This window comes from Microtus oregoni, unplaced genomic scaffold (genome assembly GCF_018167655.1).
Source record: "Microtus oregoni isolate MIOR12 unplaced genomic scaffold, Mior012 000022F_ref0000154, whole genome shotgun sequence".
Taxonomy (NCBI): Eukaryota; Metazoa; Chordata; class Mammalia; order Rodentia; family Cricetidae; genus Microtus; species Microtus oregoni.
The window spans coordinates 3882601-3898219 of NW_024543081.1; the positions used below are offsets into that span (position 1 = coordinate 3882601).

The 15619-nt window shown below is 38.8% G+C and overlaps 1 protein-coding gene across 1 annotated transcript in view; it reads left to right on the top strand.

Moving 5' to 3' along the window:
* The window catches only part of Syt10 (synaptotagmin 10), a 55286-nt gene that overhangs the window by 22694 nt on the left and 16973 nt on the right, over nucleotides 1-15619 (top strand). Inside the window, exon 3 of the mRNA XM_041672302.1 lies at nucleotides 7814-8381. Coding sequence (XP_041528236.1) covers nucleotides 7814-8381 — 568 coding nt within the window. The remainder of the gene's footprint in view (nucleotides 1-7813; nucleotides 8382-15619) is intronic.

Sequence of the window (15619 nt, forward strand, 5' to 3'; positions counted from 1 at the left end):
TGTACTTGGTGTGTGCACCTACTGCTTTTCTCAAATGGCTTACCATCTTCAATCAAGGCTGTACCTAACAAAACAACCAGAAAAAAATCTATTTTGGTTTTCTGGTGCTAATAAATAATATTTTTTTCTGTAGACACACTAATTTTATGTTCACTGGATGCATCTTAATAATTTGTTAAGTCCTAGAACATTTTATGGTATTTGTCACAAGAACACCAGCATAAATCATTTACATAAACAGTCATTTGTATGGCCCCATCCTGCTTTTAATTGAAAATATAGGAAGATGAATAGTAATTTTTGACATTATGAACACCACAGTCTATTAAAATACTGAAGAATTTGGCAGACAGGAAAGAAAATATGTAATTCCAATAGACCAGGAACTCTGTACTAAAGGACAGGGAGGGCAGAAAGGTGGCAGATATGCAGAGGTCACTTCAGCTCAGGTGTACGACTGTTCTTCAGAACCTAGCTCAGCTCAGCCAATAGCTGGGCTCAGGGTGGCCAAAAGAGGTTACTTTATAAGGCAAAGCCTAAACTGGAGCACTGAGTACAGAAATTTAAGGCCAAAATATTTTCATCCAGAATACTTCTGAAGGTTCTAGAAACAATATAAAGTGAGTCTAAGATTGGTTATATTAATCATGTTGTTGATAATTTTTTAAAGATTACTATTTACTTTTGAGTTTTTAATGTAATTGCATCATTTGCCCCTTCCTCCCGCCAAACCTTCCTATATATCTCTACTTGCTCTCTTTTAAATTCAAGGGCTCTTTTTCGTTAATTGTTGTTTTATATGGATATGTATACTTACATGTGCATATGTATACCTATAAACACCATCTGCTCAGTTTATGTAAAGTTTCATGTTGTCAGGGCTGACTGTTGTAGAATAAGCAGTTGGTGTGCTTTTCCCTGGGAACGACTATTTCTCTTGCTCTCAACCCTCATTAGCTGTGTGCTCTTTGTGTAGGGTTGAGGCCTTCTGGGTTTCCCTCATCCACGATGGCATGTCTATTGTTATTCTTGTTCTGCTCATGATTGCACAGTCATGTTAGGGAGACTTTATGGGTGTAGCTTCTGACATTTCTAGGAGACACAGTCTCACAGCAAACTCCTTGATCTTATTTTTTTTCTCTCCGTTCTTCCACAGTGTTCCCTGAGCCTTAGGTGCAGGAGTGTTTTATAGATGTACCGTTGGCCTTTACATCAATGCATTTTGTTTGGTTGTGATTTTCTATAATGGTCTCCCTCTATTGCAAGGAGAATTCCCTTGATGAGGGCTGAGGGTAAGACCTATTCCTATCTCTGGGTATAAGGACAAATATTTACAAATTAGTTTAATGATTTTGCAGGCTTACTAATGTAGTTGTAGGATCTCTAAGATTTATGACTTCCCTAGTCCTGCATAGTTGGCTAAGTTTTCAGTACCAGGCATGGTTTTCCACTTACTGAGAGGGTCTTAAGTCTTGGATAACAGTTGATCACCTCCAAGGTGGCACTAAGACACCTTTAGAGTTATCATGCTATCCATTGTTATGGTTTATAAGCACCGTAGCTGGGTAGGTCTACCAGTTGCTTCCCTCCTTTGGAAGCTTGCGTGGCAACTTCTGGTACCATAAAAGCTAGTCCTCAGGGTGTGGACTTTCAGGACTTATCCATCTCAAAGCTTCTGGGCCCTGCGTCTAAAACGCATGAATTCCTCATCAATAAGGACTTCCATTGCAGGGGAACAATCAAAGGCAATAACAATAGCCTATAGCATTTAGGGAGTCATATGAACTACGCTCACTCAAAAGAGGGCTTCTCATGACTGGTGTTGAGGTTTTTGTTAGATAATCTTTGGTTCTTGGAAGGAACATTGTCAGCCAGGAGAGAAAAATTTAAAGTATGATACACTGACTTACTTACATTTATAAGTGTTTTTTATGTATGTCATAACTGTATTATTGTTTATGACTTTTTCAGACATCCTTACTCTGTTTTTCCATCCTCAATCTTCTGTATTTATCTCCTTCATCCTCCCCAAATAGAGTTGCACCCATTCCCAGCTTTTCCCTTTCAGATCACTGGTACTCCAGTAGTTCCTCTCCCTGCTGTTCATCCACCCTGGAAATGGTCTCTTTTTATCCTTTTTATTTTCCTGGGTTTTGTAGTTATTCCAGGATGTGTACTCACATCTGAAGATCTGGAGTTAGGAGCCTCAGAAGAACATGTCGTGTTTGTCTTCCTGGGAACTGGGTTAATTCCCTCAATATGATCTTTCCTAGTCCCATTCATCTACCAGCAAATTCCATGGTTTCATTCTCTGTGTAGCTGAATAGAATTTCTTAATGTTCATGTACCACATTTTTCAATATCCATTTGTGTGCGGAAGGACATTTTGATTGTTTCAATTTCCTAGGTATTGTGACTAGAAAGAACATCAACAAACAAGAAGGCAAGTATCTGTGGAGGAGACTGTCTAATCCTTTCTGTATTTGCTAACAAGTGGTGAAAGCTGGCTCATATAGTAGATTTATTTTTAGGTTTGTTTTTTTTTTAAGAGAGGCATACATGGATCTAATATACATGGGAAGTAGAAAAAGACAAGATCTCCTGAGTAAATTAGAAGCATAGGGATAGCGAGGGTAGAAGGGGAGGGGAGAAGAAGGGAGGGGAGCAGAGAAAAATACATAGCTCAATAAAAAACAATTTAGAAAATAGAGCTGAGACAATAATGGCTCATATAATTTTTTTAAAAAAATCAAACCTACCATGCAAAACTAAATGCAAAGGGACTGCTTCTATTTGTATGATCTGGATATGGACGAATGAAATCTAATGGTTTCCAGAGCCTGGAGCAGCTTCCAATCCCCCAATGGTGAATGAGGGTCATTTTCATCACCCCACCCAACCCCCTCGTCTCCTCCAGTATGTGTTGATCTTTGTCATTCTGACTGGGATGAAATTAATCTCAAAGTTGTTTTGATTTTCATTTCCCTAATTGGTAGGGAAGATAAACTTGTTATACATACATACATACATACATACATATGTTGTTGTTCTTCCTTTTTATTTTTTTTATTGAAAAAATTTCCGCCTCCTCCCCGCCTCCCATTTCCCTCCCCCTCCCCCTACTCCTCTCCTCCTCTCCCTGCTCCTCTTTTGAGAACTTTCTGTTCAGGTACCAGGCCTGTTTTCTGAATGAGTCATTTGTTTTAGGACTTTTGCTTTTCTTAGCTCTTTGTGTATTCTGGATATTAATACTCTGCCAGATGTGTAACTAATGAAGTTTTTCTCTTATTTGGTGTACTTCCTCTTCACATGGTTGGTTTTATTTTAGATATGCAGAAACTTTTTAGTTTTATGAAGTCCCACTGTTAATTTTTGGCCTTACTTTTTAGGCAAATGGAGTCCTCTTCATAATATCCTTTCCTGTGCCTGTATCCTATAGTGCACTGTCTCTGTTTTCTTCCAGCAGTTTTAATATTTCAGGTTTGACAGTTAAGTGTTTGATCCATTTGTGGCTAGTTTTTGTGCAAGTTGATAGTGTGGGTCTAATTTCATTCTTCTACATGTCGGCATCCAGTTTTCCTAGAACCGTTTATTGAAGATGCTTTCCTTCCTTCATCTTATGTTTTCGGGTTCTTTGTCAAATATTAAGTGGCTGAGGTTGTCTGTACTCAAGTTTGGCTTTTCAGTTCCATTCCATTGGTCTATGTGCCTATTGTTGTACCAGTAACATATTGTTTTTTACTATGGTCTTGTGATATATTACTTGTGTCTTTTGATGGGGGAATGGAGACCATTTATATTTAAAATTATTATTGAAGTGTATGTGAGTTCATTGCAATCATCATATTTTTGATTTTTGGTGTTACTGCTTGTATTCTCAGTTTAATTAATCTCATATTAATGATTTATGTGGGAGGGTCCAGGCTTTTTGGGTGGTACAACTCCTGGGATAGTGGTCCTGGCTTGTATAAGAAAGCCAACTGAACAAGTCATAAGAAGCAAGACAATAAGCAGCATTTCTCAATGGCTTCTGCTTCCATTCTTGCCTCCAGGTTCCTGCCTTGAATTTCTGCCCTGGATTCCATCAGTAATAGACTGTCCCTGAGAAGTACACGATGAAATAAACCCTTTCCTCTTCATGTTATTATTGGTTATTATTTTACCACAGTAGTGGACACTCTCCCTAAGACAACAACCAATGCCTTAATCTCCTACTAGATCTTCCCTTGTTGCTGAGTTTTATTCTCCTTTATAAGATTTTAAAATGCTCCTCTCTGACTCAGCATCATCTCTTCTCTTTAGTTGATGATAGGTCTTCAATTTCAAAAGATCATAGAAAGTAGGAAACATTGATCAGAAGTATACTCAAGTTGGAGCTGTGGAATAGTTTCCAGTTAATGGTGAAACAGACTCTAACTATTTGCATGATAGTGACTAAGATATAAGACATCACTGTAGGGAAGTAGATCATTAAACTTAGAGATCAAACTTGGGAAAAAACAGGTGTATGGTGGCAATCAGAACAAGTGTCCAAAGTGATATGGAACCAGGAGACTAAAATTTCAAGGGGATGACTTGAGTAGCAAGACACAGCAATAACAGGTGATTACCATACTTAGCTAACAAATCAGAGAGTTTTGTTTCTGAACTGCATAAATGTGGTAATGAGGAACAAGAGCTATGGAGCATTCCAGACCAAGATGCAGTGGAATAAGGGATGTGGAAAAAGCATCAGCAACCATATGAGAAGGCTAGGATGGGTTTCCAACAAACCAGAAAGTGCACAAAACCATTCCTACCCTCAGTGTTTTCTGCAGTTAGCCTTTCTATATAAGACACCTGCAGTCCCTCACAGTCCAGCGCTTCTCCCAGAGAGCCTGCGTGGGCCTCTGGAAGCTGAAGGGTCAGAGGTGCAGGGGTTCACATTTTCATTGTTTGAACATTTGCTCCTCACTGTCATTCCGAAAGAGCAAAGGGGGAAGAGGGAGCAGCTGTGTGTTGTCAATGGTGATGGTTCGGCACTGTCGCAACGGGAGCGCTTTTCTTAGCCTACTAGCTGAAGTGACACGGAATGTGCGCCATTTACCCTGTAATCAGGACACTGCTACTGAACAAAGGGGATGCTACAGTTTTCACTCCATTGAAAGGAGCCCTGTAGAAATGAGTCCCATTAGTAGCTTTACAGCACAGCACACTCAGAGGCACGAAGAAGAAATTTCTTAGTTTTGAGAGGACAGAGGATTAAATTATTACCTTTGAAAGTCTGGAATTATAAAATAAGCTGATGACATTCCATAATTACCTCCTTTCAGGTTCTGTTCGTACAAATCAAAATTGCTGGACAAGTGAAAGTGATTTTAATAGAAACACTGTTGTTTAGTGAACCTTCTCAAGAAGCTAAGGGCTGCCCCATTACGTAGTGATTAACACCCGAGACTTTGTTTGCAAATTGGATTGTGGTGGGCCACTTTCATGGTTCATAACAACAATGGAGCCTATGGGGACGTTTTTCCTGCTGTTTCATAAATTCTCTCTGGCCTTACTCTGAATATAATCCAGGCTTCTGATCTTTTATTTTGTGATAAGTTTAGGGTCCATATTCAGTACATGGAGTGTCTAATGAATTATAACGGGATAGGTCTAAGGAGACAGATTGCTTCAAGGTTTGCAGTCAAGTCTTAGTAAAGACTTTCATATACATGTTTATATGCTCAATTACAGAAACTGAAGTACTGAGTCTTAAATTAACTATAGTTTTAATTAATAGCTAATTTTTATCTGACCTAAGATTCCTTGTTTATTTCTTTGCATGAAAATAATTTTTCCTCAAAAAACAAAAGTAATAATAATAATTTTTAAATTATGATCAAATTTTAATGTGGTCAATATTATTATATAATAGCAAATTGTTACATATTTATATTACTCTTTTCAATATATATATTGAATATATAGACATATTACAAAGTATACTTTAATAATATACTTAACAGAATTTTTTACACCATGAAATCATTATACTTTGTCTTACAAATTCAGCATCCTTTAGCATTTTAGTTTTAGATAGCTATTTAAATAAATGATGGAAAAACTCTAAAATTATACTTTAAGTTATTTCAACCAAGTAAGCTTTGAAATTTAGTATATTTAAGTATGTTACATATAATTTTTAACCGAAAAAAGTTGTATAAAGCACATATGAGATTTTTAAGTATTTTATGGTTGCTTAATACAACACATTATTTAGTGCTATTAGTGATTATAAGAGAGGAAATTGCTGTGGCAGCAAAAGGGAGAAAACAATGAATTTGCTTGAGTTTGGTGGAGGGTTGTTAGGACATCTGTTCTGAAATCCTAGAGATTCAGAGACATTGGGGGAGACTCTTATGTAGCAGGGACTTATCTGAGGAACTATCTGACTCAAACAGGAATTATAGCCCAAACCTGTAATATTTTGCTAGATAGATTGAAGAGAGAAAAGAACAAAGACCTGGAATGAAGCCTGCCGGAGGCTCGCGGACTGGCATAGCTCATGCTAGATGGAAATCACAGAGGGCGTCTAAGGAAATGGATCTCAATCCCAGTTCTGCAGACTTGACACTCAGGAGAGTAGGATATGTAATAGCTGGAATTTTTGTTTAATTTTTAAACCATGTTTTCTCACCAGGCGGTGGTGGTACACACCTTTAATTCCCAACACTCAGGGGGCAGAGGCAGGCAGATCTCTATGAGTTCAAGGCCAGCCTAGTCTACAGAACAATAAACAACAATGAAACAAACCAAAAAAAAAAAAACTTTCTCCTTTCTCATTTTACTTAACTATCCCAGTTCCCACTCCTTCCCCTCCTCCTGCTCCCCCTACATTTCCCCTCACCCCACCCCCTATCCACTCCTTAAAGATGATAAAGCTTCCTGTGGGAAGTCAACATTATCCAGCAGATTGCTTTGAGGCAGGACCAAACCGCCCCCCCCCCACCATATCTAGGCTGAGCAAGGTATCCCTCCAAAGAGAATGGGCTCCAAAAAGCCAGTTCAAGCACTAGGGAGAAATTCTGGTCCCCCTGCCAGTGACCCCACAGTCTGCCCCAGCCACATCATCTGTCACCCACATTCAGAGGGACTAGTTTGGAATTTTTTAAGACTTATTTTTACATCATTAAAATTGTTCACTCTTTTTTGTCCTTAAAGTTTTGAAGCCCACTCCAAGTTAAACAAGGGAAATACACTCACTTGGGTTGTCACAGCTCTATTGATTTTAAAAACTAGTATTCATCTAGTTATCTTGAATATGAAAAATGATTGGTGTGTAAGAATATGTTTTTATAGAATTTTATTTTAGTGGCGGAGTTACTAAAACATAAAATTCAAATATCCAGATGTAAAGAAGAAGACCAAGTGAACAGCTGTCTTCAGTGTGGATGTGAGCAAATGGGTGAAGAAGACATGTAATGTTTGTGGAGTAGAACGCCATTGAGAATCCTGTTTCTTCACAATGGTGTTTAATGAGGTGTTTATGAGTGGAAAAAAACACAACCTCTTCTAAAATGCGCAACTGTGTGTTTCAGCTGTTTGTCACATTTTAGACGTTTTCTTTGACTGTTGTCACTGTGGCTTTTCACACCAACCCTTTGCATCACCGTGAGGGGAGGGTGGGACAGTGTGGACACAGACATAGGCTCAATAATCCTGCGTGGGGACAGTAACATTCTTTCCTGATCCTGGCTGGTGGGGAGGGTGTGTATGGCACTTGGTAACTACTATCAGAAGTGACTAACCAAAGCGATTTTGTGTACGTGTGTCTGTATGTTTACAGCCACAATTCCTTCAGGAGACACCTACCAAGGCAAATGAACGTCTCCAGTGTTGACTTTAGCATGGGCGCCGAACCTGTCTTACAAAGAGGAGAGACGAGGACCAGCATTGGGAGGATCAAACCAGAGCTCTATAAGCAGAAATCGGTTGACTCCGACGGCAACAGAAAAGACGATGTCAAAACCTGTGGGAAACTTAACTTCACGCTCCAGTATGATTATGAAAACGAACTCCTAGTCGTTAATATTGTCAAAGCTTTAGAGCTCCCAGCTAAAGATTTTACAGGCACTTCTGATCCTTACGTGAAGATCTATCTTCTTCCAGACAGGAAAAAGAAATTTCAGACGCGCGTCCACAGGAAGACGCTAAACCCCCTGTTTGATGAGATATTTCAGTTTCCAGTGGCCTATGATCAGCTAAGCAACCGGAAACTACACTTTAGCATATATGATTTTGACAGATTTTCCAGGCACGACATGATTGGGGAAGTGATTCTTGATAACTTATTTGAAGTCTCTGATCTCTCCAGGGAAGCCACAGTGTGGAAAGATATCCACTGTGCTACCACGGTAAGCAATAAATCCGCCAACTTCTCTTTGGCTTCTGGTGATATTTAAGACCAGTTGTCGCCCGTATTATTAGATTAAACTCAAAAAAGCTGTAGAACGTAAACCACAGGTTCCTGCAAAGGTGCTGTTTGATTACATAGCAATGTAACTTGGACACCTAATACAGCATAGGAAACATTTGCAGGGATAAAGGCAAGGCAGCTTTTATACATGACTCCAAACTGAAAGACTTTTCTATTACAAAATACTTACATATAACCTGTTCCCCATACCAGTTTCTCCATGAGTGATGCTGGATTTCATTATTTGAAGTGGTTTAGTTTCACAGGTAAAACCTGGGATGTACACTGATACAACATGGTTTGACCTCAAACAGTCCATGACTTTAGAAGCTTCCATGGAATGCACATAGTTATAGTACATTGGATGCTAAAGAATCAAGAGATAATTCTCAATACTGAAATTATTTGTTGTGATATGTATTTTTCAATTGCAAAATGATATCAACTATAATATTGAGATTTTTAAAAGCAGCAACAACAATAGAAATAAAGTAATCAACAATGCTACCAATTAGGTAAATGTTTTGGGTATTATTTTCCTGTTTCTGCTCTGAATACATTAAAATAATTGTGAATACATGGAGTTTTTATTTTCACACTGATTTTGTTCCATGCTAATTTGTTTCAGTGCATGATCTTTAGCATTGAAAATTTTAAACTGTGTGTGTGTGCGTGTCTGTGTGTGTGTACAGTGATGTGTGGTTACATTTACCATGGCACACACAGAAGACAGAGGACCAGTCTGTGGAGTTGGTCCCTTTCTACATTTCCATGGGTTTCCACAGGTTGAATTCAGATTCCCAGGCTCACACTGCAAGTGCTTTGACTTGCTGAACGATTATTGTTGGCTACATGATGCATGATATCTAAATATGCTATCCATTTATGTAACCATTTTCTTGTTACACCCTCCAATGAAGCATCAATTTTGTTTTTAAAAAGTGTGTTTTTTCATCTCACTTTTATAAGTCCATGTGTCTGACAGAATTATAGATGAGGAATTGGAAAATTGCTCTCAGGTTAGATTATTAACTTGTGTTGATTCACTAATTCTCAAGTTGGACCGTTTTTTTGCCATCAGATTGTCTTCATTCATTTATCGCTTTTTCTTAACATTCATTTTCTAACTCAGCATTTGCCAAGTATTATGTAAAAGAGTCGACCTTGACTTGAAAAGTAAAAGGAATAGCTTGTTCCTGGGGCCAGTCATTCGGAGTTCTGAATGCTCCCACTGACCTTCCAATTGAATATAAATAAATACATTTTATCATCTACTATTAAATTTCTTTGAATACCGAAGTTTTCTTAAATGGATTTTCTTATTTCTGAGGCTGCATTCTTCATTTTACCTTCCGCTGTACTAGATCTGTCACCGGACCAGAATGAGGCTATTTTTTTAAATTTTGCTATTAATGAATTTTCTTCTAAACTCTGAGATGATATATTCACCGATACAATTTTCAAAATGATCAAATTTCAATTTCCTTTTAAGTATAAATGTGTGGTGAAAGGTTAGTGACTTGGCTCTTTGTCTCATTGCTCACTGGGTGGACCAGTAGGCAATATTACAGGCAGGGGCTGCAGGTTAGCAAAAACTCTTCCCTCCTGCTAATTTGTATAAGCCATGGAAATTGGAACTCATCCTGACAGGAGAGAAAATTGAAGTGGAGATAAAGTTCAGTTGACTGGGTGTTTGCTTTCTAAGCATGACGCCCGAAATTGCATTTCCAGCATCTTATAACTGTGCGTGGTGGCACACACCTGTCATCCCAGAAACGAAGGCCAGAGGATGGCGAGTTCAAGGTCATCCTTCCCTACTTAGAGACCCTGCCTCACAAAACAGGAAAGCAAGCAAACAACACCAGAACCCAGAAAATCTAAGTTCATTAGATGCTTCAGAGGAGAAGCCATCTAGAATACAGCTAGTGTTGTCAATGTCATTTAAACTGTGTTAGATGAGGTTGCCCTGGAAATGTTTCCAGCATGGCCTGTCCCTTGTCCATCCTCCCATCCCAGAGCCTCTGTGGATGTTTTCACTGCTGCAATCCACCCTACTTTTCCTCAGAGTATTTGTCACTCTCCCTTGGAAATTAGATACACTGGAAAGAATTAGGTAATATTTTTTAAATCATTGTTCTATTATTTAAGACCCCTCAAATCCTTAAGATGCTTTAAGATGATAAAGAGCTGTGTTTTAATTCTGTGTTGTCCCTTAATTAATTGTGTGACATTTTGAAAGGTCAAGATACTTGTTCAGAATCAGCTGTAAGAACCTTGGGAGACAGCACTTATCTTCATCACTAGAGTCCCCATGACTAGCCAAGTGCCTGGTGTTTGGGAGTGTTCTCACTAAATGTGAGCATGATGGATGAACAAATCTTTAAAGATTGATAGGGTGTTTGATACAGTTGAAATCAGAGCTTGGGAAATGTGAGAGAAAAATAAGAAATTCATAATGACAATAATAATAAGTTAAACTATTAGGGACCTGTGTGTGTCATGATATGAAGTTTGAACTTTATATTTTAAGATCTCTGTAAGACCACAGCAGATCTCTTCGAGGGTTTTAGCAGAATCAGGTATTGCTGGAGTTGTTGAAGCCTGCGACTGGATAACCCCAGAAAGCCATATCAGGCCAGTTATTCTTAGAAAACTAACTAAGCAAAGAGGTAGTAGTAAAAAGCAGTAAAAGCAGATTCAAGATGACCACGCTGAGGAAAGGAATAAAAAAGATTCCGTGACATCACCCCTCCTCCTCCCCTCCCTTTGCCAAGTCCGTCTTCAGGGTTCTGACATGAGGGTAGATTGTAAACGGAAGGAAGAGAGATGATCATAACTAAGCAGTCTTGGTTCTGCTCAACATTGACCCAATCTGTCTTCCCTGACTGGTAACAACATCTCCTTTCAGGACACAAGGTCCCTCTCTCTGGAAGGCACCAGGATTTCCCTTTGCCCATCGTGAGATTGCTTGGAGAGAAATCTCAAGTGCCTAGGTGCCTTGTTTCAATAGTCCAGATTGTCTCTTTAGAATGTCCTTATTTTTTTCAGGCATCCCGATTATACAAGAACAATGTAAATAACACTGTACATCCGTTAACCTTCATGGCTTTCCTCACTAATATCCACTTAAATGAATTTATATGCTGACTGGTTTTAGGATTATTGCCTCCCTCATCAGACACATTTTGTATCAATTGAAGTTTTGTGATCACGTTTTCTTCTCTCGAATTTGAGCTATTAAATCCAATGATCCTTTGTGGGCTTCTCTGGCTCTCCACCAGCTATAGCAAAGAAGCCTGAAACTGTTGTTCTGACATTATTTTATTATTTTAATATATTTATTTTATGGGCGTGGGTTTTTTGCCTGAATGTGTGTCTATGCACTGTGTGTGAGTGTATACCTGGTATGGGGAGTCAGAATAGGGTGCGAAATCTTTTGACACTGGAGTTACAGGTACTTGTGGACTACTGTGTGGATGCTGGGAATTGAACCCTGGTCCTCTGGAAGAGCAACCACTTCTCTTACCTGATGAGCCACATCTCCAGCCCCAGGTTCAGACATTCTTGAACATGCTCCAACTAGATATCCTCCATGGGCCTCATTTTTACTAGTCCTAGTAGTTATAAACATTGAGTTGGAAGACAAATTATTTCACCTTATTGAACACTTTCATTTTAAACCAAGGACAGAGAGGCCAAGTAAGGGTGGGTTGATTGCTCAAGATTAAATTCCATGAGGTGTGTCAAGAAAATCATAATAAGAATTTTATAGTTCCTTGAACCCTGTACAGCGTTCTGATTTTCACTATAAATGCATTTCCTTGGAGGTGGACAAAGGGCTAGTAATTTGATGAAGGAGCTCACTTGATCTACTTAGTAGCACATCTTGCTTTTAGCAGTAGACTACAGAAGAAAAAAAAAACATCTGTTTTCTTACCCTCAAGGAAATGTGGAAGGCAGGCTACATTTAGGGTGCTAAGTTGAAGTGATGACTGCTGTAACCATAGCAACCAGTGGCTTTCTGAAGTTTTTTTTCAATACGTCTTCATTAGTGCACTTCCCAATATATCCTTGAATTCAGAGGAGACTTTTCCTCAGCCAACACCCCCATCCATATTTCACTTAATTTTCCTCTTCCCTCTCTTCTCCTAACCTAGGTCACAAAATATAAAGATGGATTGCAAATAATATTGCTGTCATTAATTGTGTTCTATGTATCTGTTTACATAAAGTGCTTGCTTGACCTTGTAAGGTAAAAGTTATTCCCATTTTACTTGCAACTAAACCCGGTTTAAGAAGAACAAGTTTTTTGATTTATGGTTGGGAATTAATACATGGAAGATGTACAGTTTTTGTTAGTGTCTGTGTGCGTATCCATACATGTGTGTAGATGGATATGCATGCGTGTTAGCACACATGTAAAGGTCAGAGTTTGAAGTGGGTGTCTTCCTCAATTATTCTTTATCATGTTTTTGAGATATTGTTACTCACTAGAGCCAGAGACCATCTGACCAGTGAGCTCGAGATGCCTATGTCTTTACTTCCCTAAAACTGGGGTTTCCAGGTGTGCACTGCCCCACCAAGCTTCTGTATGGGTGTTTTAGGTGCTGGGGATTGAAAACAGGTCCTCATTCCTGGATGGTAGGCACTATTGTGATTGGCCCACCTCATGAGTCCTGACGATGTACAGTTTCATCTCCATCATTTCTGACTAAGAACCCGAATTCTTTCCACTTTGCCAAACTCCTGCTTTTCTGGTCCACTAATATCTGATTTCTGGCTTTCTTTTAAGCCATCAGCTGCCTATCCTAAGCCTCGTTGAATAACACAATATCTCTTTTTCCCGTGTATACTTCTCATTTCTGTTTTTGAGTACTTATCATAATACTTAAATATATTATACCTTTTATTCATTGTGACATCTCAGCTCTTTAATTCATTAAACCCATATAAAATGATGTTACAGCCAAGACAAAGAAATCAAAAGCACAAACCCCTCCATCAGCTTCGTTGTCATCTTCCTTCCTGGTCTTCATTTACCAACCATCTACTTAGAGTATTGTCACAGTGAACACTTAACTGAGCGAGTGTGTACATGGGTAAACGGGCTAAAGATACTTCTTGGAAGAGAATTTATAGAATGCCAAGTATTAGGCTTTCCGATAGATCTTCAAATAGTTATTTTCCCAGAGATACAAGAGTTCCTGAAGGACTAAGAAGGAGAACTTTTACACGGATACTGCAGAGAGTAATATAACCATGAGTGAATTTTCAGGAGCCCCTCAGAAGGCAGCCTCGTTTTAAGCACATTAGAGAAAAGTAACTGCAGAGACAGTGCTTAATCCTCTACTTAAGAAGAAACAAAATGCACTTTCTTGTCTTGACACAGGTCATGATTTAGTGTTTATTTTTGTACATTACAGTTCTCCCCGAGGAAACCACAACTTTTTGTTAAATACTTATATATTATTATTATTATTTGAAAAAATTCTAACAAGTATGTTTATCTGCCATATCAATCTACAACAGTGAAAACTCACTTAAAATCTAAGGAGACAATAGTAGAAATAAAAACAGCTATAAAGAAATAAAAAGGGCCTATTAAGACACAATGTAGATAAAAAGAAGCAAATATTCTAAAAACAAGAATAGAGTCATTCTGAATATGGTAATGAATAAGGGGAAATAGCCCCAAATACATAGTAATTTATATTCTTTGCATTTTAATAGAATTATAAACAAAAAATGAACACTAAATAATGACCTATGTCAAGACAAGATAGTGCACTCCACACATAATCTTTCTTACCTCCATTGTGGAGAAGCAATACAATTTCCCCTTAATAACCTGGATCAATCGCCCATTCTAATACTGTTATTCCCTTATTAGTCTGTTGGTTTAGTAGCATTGTCCTTTTCACAGAGGAAGGGTTCCAATGTAGTCAGCCTACCACCAGTCACTAAGTGGTCACCCTGGGGAATGTACCATATCAGAATCTCAGAGTTGGTCTCTGCTGTTGGCCTATCGAGAACTCAGCTAAGACCCAAGAGCTGTCTCTTAAATGGAGAAAACTTATTTGTAGATGACAGTAGGACTTTGCTCCAGAACCCCGAGGATCTCCTCCAATTCACATTTAGGGACCTGCCAAAGGCTCAGATGGCATCCCTATATCTGCCACTGACACCTCAAGTACCATCTGCCTACTGGATCATATGGTCCAAGCTGTTGAGCAGTCTGCACAGCAGCGGGAACTTTTGAAGACCCTTCTTCTGTTTAAGGCCCCTTTCAAAGCTAGCAGCTTTCTCAGTCACTTCGTACATGAGGCAGAGTAACACACTCAAATGAGGAATGTCATTTGATACGGCAACAGCAGTTGGAGTCACTACTTGATTAATGATTTGATTGTCAGCTGTCATTCTCCATAATTCATCTGTCCTTCAGCATTGGCCAAATAGGAGGATTAAAGGGAGATGTGATGGGAACCACCACCCCTGCATATTTCCAGTCCTTGATGGTTGTGCTAATTTCCATAATTCCTCCTGGGATATGGTGTTATCTTTGATTCACTATTTTCCCTGATAGAGGCAAGTCCAGTGGCTTTCATTTGGCCTTTTCAACCATAATAGCCCTAATTCCACAAATCAGGGGATTGGTGTGGGAATTCTGCCAACTTGTAATTATATGTTACCCAATTACACATTCTGGAACTGGAGAAATAGCTACAGGGTGATTTTAGGGAATCACTGGACCTACTGTGACTTGGACTTCAGCCAAAGAAATATTAATCACCTGACTTCCATAAGCCCCTACTTTAACTGGAGGGTGTCAATGTGTCTTTGAGTCTCCAGGAATCAGTCTCAATTCTGAACCAGTATTCAATAGATTCCAGAATGTCTGAATGGATGAAAAGACTTCTATTTCAACAATGACTGTCTTCCAATGGAAAGGCCAAGAATCCAATAGTTGTTCAGTCCATAAGGATGGATGTTTCAGGTGGTCTTCAGACTCCCAAAGAAGGCTCTAATACCAATGAAGAAATGAACTTATCAGAGAGAGTGAGGGCAAGCAGGCAAAGAGAAAGAGTGTCCACCTTCCATGTCTTTATATAGACTGCCACCAGAGGTGTGACCCTGATTTAAGGTGAACTTTCCTACCTCAAAAGATACAGATTTAGG